The sequence below is a fragment of the Falco peregrinus genome, chromosome 3 (genome assembly GCF_023634155.1).
Source record: "Falco peregrinus isolate bFalPer1 chromosome 3, bFalPer1.pri, whole genome shotgun sequence".
NCBI classification, from domain to species: domain Eukaryota; kingdom Metazoa; phylum Chordata; class Aves; order Falconiformes; family Falconidae; genus Falco; species Falco peregrinus.
Genome location: NC_073723.1, coordinates 63,500,903 through 63,506,902, shown reverse-complemented (window position 1 = coordinate 63,506,902; position 6,000 = coordinate 63,500,903). Strand labels below are relative to the sequence as shown.

Here is a 6,000-nt window from a genome sequence, read left to right as displayed (position 1 = left end):
TAGTGGGTGAGATGTATCATTCTGGAGGGCTGAAGGCAGTATTGGTCATGTTTACACTGTTTTCACATTGTTAGAGTTAAAAACAATGCTTATGCCTTCCACTGAACTGTGTAAGAAGTTAGGGGCTGATTGTCAGGTCTGGTCCCAGCTTTACCAGATGAGGACATAATATTAACAGGTCAGCTTCTGTACCGAAATCCCTCCCCCTGCTCCCCAAAGCCCCCCAGAAAATTAGCACTGCCTAGGAGTAGGCAGCTTGATCCCTTACCCAGAGCAAGGAATCCTCTAACCAAAGACAGAAATAGGGTAGAATCAACTGTTAACACATAGATTTTATTTCTGTATTTACAATGCTCAAAATAAAATATATCAGTATCTAACTATTCCTAATAAATGCAAAAATAGAAAACTTCCCTTTTCAACTGAAGTGCAGAAACATAAATTAGAACATGATAACTTTAAAACATACAACGTTATCTCTCAGTGTTTTTACTATGAAAACAGATTTTTAAAACAAGCACCGTAATTCATCTTACAGAAAACTTTCCATCAAAGCAGCATCACAGGGCAAAACAAGTAGGATGTTAGTATGGAAACATAGTAGCAAATCTCTGAATATTTTAAGTGGCATGAACTTTAATAAATTGTTACAAAGGTTTATAAAACTGTTCTGACTATTTTTTTTCAATAGCTTTACCACAGAGCCGAATATTAATTGAGTCGTATTTGGTCGTCAGCACAACGAAGAGCCCTTCAAATCTTCCTTCTGCCTTTGGCTTGAACTGGACTGGCACATTGATGTAATGGTGGGATCTGTAAAAAGGCAATTATTTACATACTTGCTAATAAACAAGTAAATCTTACCAGACAAAGAAATTCTTGTCTAGTTTTGATTATTGCCGAAACGGTATATTGGATGTGCACTAGATCATCAAGTTTATTTTTATAGATTTGATCATCTGTTATTCTTCTCAGGGACTTTGACTATAAAGGCCACTCTTTCCTACTGATTATACAAGTACTACAATACTTTATTGCTGCTAGTTTTACTTAGGTAACTTTGGTTTGCCTCTTTGCAATAAGACTGACAATGCATAAACTACTTTTAGAGCAAAGTCACTACATTTCTTCCCTTCAGAAGTCACGTGACAAGTACAGATTTGCAATTCTTTTTTAAATTCCACCAATTTGAAGCTAGTAAAATAATTTCAATTACTTCTAATTGCCTCCACATTAAGAAATTCTTCGCTGAATCATTGCAAGTCAGTAAACCTATCCTCAAACAGTGGTTTAAAATTTTACATTGCATCTTTTTAGGTTACATAATTCCTCTACTACTCAGATTGCACAAAAACATACCAAACATAACGAGTGGCTGTCTTAATTCTCAAAAGCCTAGAGTGAATGTTATAAAATATAGGGTATACAAGCAACAAGCTGGAAGTGCTGAGTGGCAGCAATATCAATGGATATTGACTCCTGACACCCAGAATGGTGACTACCAGAAACAAAAATAATTAGTCAAGCAAAAATAAATAGTTTCACCTTTTAGTAATATCTGAATTATGTACTACCCTGTAAGCAACTTATTTCAGATGGCTTCTGAAGGCAATACAAACACCTCAGTTTTCAAACTTTTTTTAGATAGACATAGTCTGGTAGTCCTTCCAGAAACAGAATTTAACCAAAGGTTTTTAAAAGGCAAGTGTTTTTTTAATGTTTCATCTGTATCTTTACATCACTTAAAAGTAATCTTCTTAAAAACAATCTCTTTGTAGTAAAAAACAAAACAAAACACACCACCAAACAAAACCCCTACACTGTCAACAAACAGAACTCCTCTTTTGAATGTGAATTCCAGACAGAATTTCTTCCCACCCATTCTTTGCAGGACTTACAATATTAGCTAAATGACATCTCTCTGGTAAAAAAACCAGAATACATGCTTTAAGATATTTGGTGAACAGTATTAACTTTTTTTTTTTTTTTGCTAGAGTTATGGTTGCAAGATACTGTATTTGGATAAAACCCATTACTATTTTCAACTGCGCAGTGTGGTAAAGGTGCTACGTATTGGTACTTGTGATGCCATAACCAAACTGAACAAGAACTGGCAAGCCACTATACCAACTTCTGAAGGTCAGACTCTTGATATTAAATACAAATACAAACTTTAAATTCCATTATCCAAAAAACTCGATTGCACAGGACTGCTTTCAAATTTTGCCCTCAAAATGAAGCGCATGCAACAGACCACATTTACTACATGACACAATTTGGGTCCAAAAATATAGGTAGGTGGACTTTATTTTTTACACTCTTATTTACAGTCTAATATTCCAAGTTCCTGCAAACAGTTTTTTTTATTTCTTCAAAATTACTTTTGAACATTACACTGTAAGATGTCTGGTTAACCTAGCTCAGAAGGAAACAGTTAACACTGGCTTACTTGAAATTCTCTTTGATGCTGTTCTCAAATAAAAATGATTTAAAGAAGTTCTTTTAACACTTCTAAAAGCATCTATCCAAGTCAAGTAATTCTGTGCTTTATGTCCTTAAATGGGAGAGCTCCTTCAGACAGCTACGTTGACTTCAGGTAAATTAATTTTAAAAGAGCTACAAAAGGCCAATATTTACAACTGAAGAAAAAACAGCAAAGTTACCAGAAAAAAAGGTTGTAGAATGTTATTAGAAGGTGCAATATATTCAGTTGATAACCTTTAGAAATAGTAGATTGAATTCTAAACTTGTTACATCTACTTTGGATAAAAGCAATAGCAGTTTATCATCTCTCAGAAAAAATACCAAACAGCTTTTATAGCATCCCTCAAGAATATTTTTGAAATATCCAAGTGTCTTCCAGTGAAGTTACTCACCTTTTTTTCCCAAGGACAACCAAGTCATCCTGTCCTTTGTCTGCAGCTGTACAGCCTCAGACAGATGTAGCTAGTCACCTTTATTTGGATAGATTTTATCTTGGTCATTGCCTCCATAAAAACCCTTCTGTGTTGTCTGATGTGACATACTTAATAAAAAGATGCCAGTTAAATAGAAACACTGGAACACATGCTAAGTGGAGTTATAACGCTAGGTACTGAAAAGTAGGCTTACAAATACCTTGAATACCAGTGGCTGGCAGCACCACAGCCCGGGTGCATAATAAATGCTAAGTATCACTGGCAGATGCAAAATTAAATTAGGAGCCAGAGTATCTATTCCATTTACGATTTCACTCACAATTTCTGCCTACCTTTAAAACAGGGACCTGTTTAAACACTGAGAATATATGCTGTATGACTTCTATGAAATGGTTGTATTTCTGTCTGCTTGACAATCCCACTGCTACAGAGGAGAAGCTATATTTCTTGAAGAGATGACTAATATGACTGTTATATAGTTCTTGTAATGAACTCCAAAGATGACTGGGTTTATTTTGAGGGATTATCATCACTAACTTGAAAATTCTTTTTATGCAGGTAATATGCTGAAATACTTGGTATGACCGGGCAATTCCACTGACTGCTCAGACTTTGAATTTGCAGAGAATCTTTGATGCAGCTCTGCAGGTTTGTCAAATTAGAAGCATGATGAAGGCAATTTGCTTGGTCTGTTGTGCAGAAAGTATAAATGGAAGGAATGACTTGATTGTGCACAGCATGCCAAATGGTTAAACGAAGCATTAGGCTTAGCATTAAAAGCAGCAGCACTGTTAGAAACAATTTGCAGGGAAGAAACTGGCAGATGCAAGAATAACTGTGTGGGCTCATTCTGCTTCTAACCAAGATTACAGAGTACAGTTTAGTAGAAAAACCCAACCAAAAACCTGTAACTAGACAGCCAGAATGTTGGATATTTATATCTACATTTTAGCACCATACATACAGAGAAGGTATTTATTACTGAATTACTGATTTAATTTTTTTGTTAGGAGAGAATGTTAGCATATGCATTACTCACCTTAGAGAGTATTTTGAGTGCCTGATGTAGAAAGGCTCTCTGGGACTTAGAAATTTCAGCTGCAATTTAATACAGAATGCTTAAAAGTGCATTAGATTTAAGCCTATCATATTCAATTTATGACATGCTTAAGATAAATCAGGTCACTTACAAATACAGCTTTACACAGACCCCAGGTTTAAAAATAAAGCATGCCCACATTTGTGCATAGTAAGAAAGATTTACAACTCACTATTTCAATGAAGTTAAAATACATGAATAATATAAATAACAACAAATAACATATTAAATATATAACATAACATATAATAACAGATAACAAATCTATGCAAACTATTTTTTTTCAGGTGCAAATATATTATAAATACACTCTGATGCAGTCACACAAAAGGAAAGAAAAATTACAGGAAAGTAACATTCTCCCAATACAATACTGACTTTTGAAACTAACAAACTAAAATTTGTACTCTTGCAATCTTCTGTGCAGAGGAAAAAAAACAAAACAACAGTGCAGTTGAAGTGCTAGAAGGACTTACAAACATTTATTTAAAATAAAGTCTGTCAAACTCACCATATGTGTTGTAAAGGAATTATTCCGCAAGTTGACCTTCAATGTGCATGAATCCCCAACTCTAGTTGGAGGAAAAGTGTACAGGTCTTCTGGTGCATACACCCCTCGAATTACCTCATTTTGTCTGATTTGAAAAAGGGATTTAAGATATTAAGATTTCATACTTATATAAGCTAGATATACTGGTTATCATACTTCAAGACAACAGGTGTTATTTTGAGACTGAATTGGGAAAAATAGAAAGGTCCTGAAGGCATCAACTCTCTCACCCTAAGTTTTATAGGCAATACATCTTAGCCAGAAAGAATAATGAAAGCATCACTGTGGCATAAACATAAGTACATTTACTTATACACACTTTCACAACCTGAATTCTTCCTCCATATGCTTTACTAGAGAACTAGGCTCCGAGATTTTACGTTTAACCAAAACATTTTACTCCCCTGCCCCATGTTCACATCATCCCATAGTAAAGGAACTAGAAATTAACTTAAGGCTGAAGAACAGCAAGGTTGAAACATGCAGTACAGTGGTCTTCTCAGAAGCAACTTTACAGTTTTATGGAGTCTCCAAAAGGGGAGTATAGAAAAAGCATACACAAGATTGTACTGCTGCTAACAATTGATTTACCATGGTTAGGCAACTTAGAAACCCAACTGAAAAGAAAAACCATGGAAGAATGAACAATGTAAAGTCATCAAGAGGTTTGGCAAGTCTGTGGTTGCAGCTACAACTCTAACATAGACTCACAGGACAATTCAGGTCAGAAAAGACTGAGGAGATCTCTAGTTCAACCTCTTGCTCCACTCAGGGTCAGCTATGAGATCAGACCAGGCTGCTGAGGGCTTTTTCCAGTCAGATCCTGAAAACCTTCAAGAATAGACACTGCACAGCCTCTCTGTGCAGCCTGTTCCACCACATAACTGTCCTAATGGTAAAAAAAAAAGGTTTGGGTTGTGGAGTTGGGTTTACCCTTCCCCTGCCTTGTACCTGGTTGCAGACTCTCCTGTTTCAAGTTTTGTCTGTACATACCCTGCTATGATTGATTGTGCTTCAGAGTAAACGTTCATTCCTTGCATAAATGGAAGCTCAGTTTTTGTGAGGGCACTTGCAGTAGCTTTCACAACTGAAGTTTCATCTTCTGTTTTAGTACCCTATTGGCAAGAAGAAAAGCATTTAAACTTTGCATTCAAAAGTATTTAAGTATTCAAGTATGTAAGTAATTTCCCTTGGTCTAAGAACAGTAGCCTAAGAACAGTTTTTTCAGGAACAGTAGTCTGGGATCATTGAGACAGAAGCAATGATTTAGGAGGAATACTTTAACAGGCTTCTGTGTCTTATGAATACTTTATTTGCTACAAGCCAGTTCACAACAAACTAGCAGCACAAGTGGAATCTCGAGAAGGCTGCTAGCAACAGAGATTTTACTAAAAGCCAAAACAAAAAACAATTCCTCTGCAGACGTTCTGCCC

At 35.7% G+C, this 6,000-nt stretch overlaps 1 protein-coding gene across 1 annotated transcript in view; it reads right to left on the bottom strand.

The window, feature by feature from the left end:
- Positions 1–314: 314 nt before the first annotated feature.
- CEP192 (centrosomal protein 192) overlaps positions 315–6,000 on the bottom strand; it is an 88,566-nt gene continuing 82,880 nt past the window's right edge. The window contains exons 50-53 of the mRNA XM_055799884.1: positions 5,561–5,682; positions 4,529–4,652; positions 3,958–4,016; positions 315–813 (exon numbers count right to left, since the gene is read on the bottom strand). Of these exons, the coding sequence (XP_055655859.1) occupies positions 675–813; positions 3,958–4,016; positions 4,529–4,652; positions 5,561–5,682 (444 nt within the window). The 3' untranslated portion in view covers positions 315–674. The remainder of the gene's footprint in view (positions 814–3,957; positions 4,017–4,528; positions 4,653–5,560; positions 5,683–6,000) is intronic.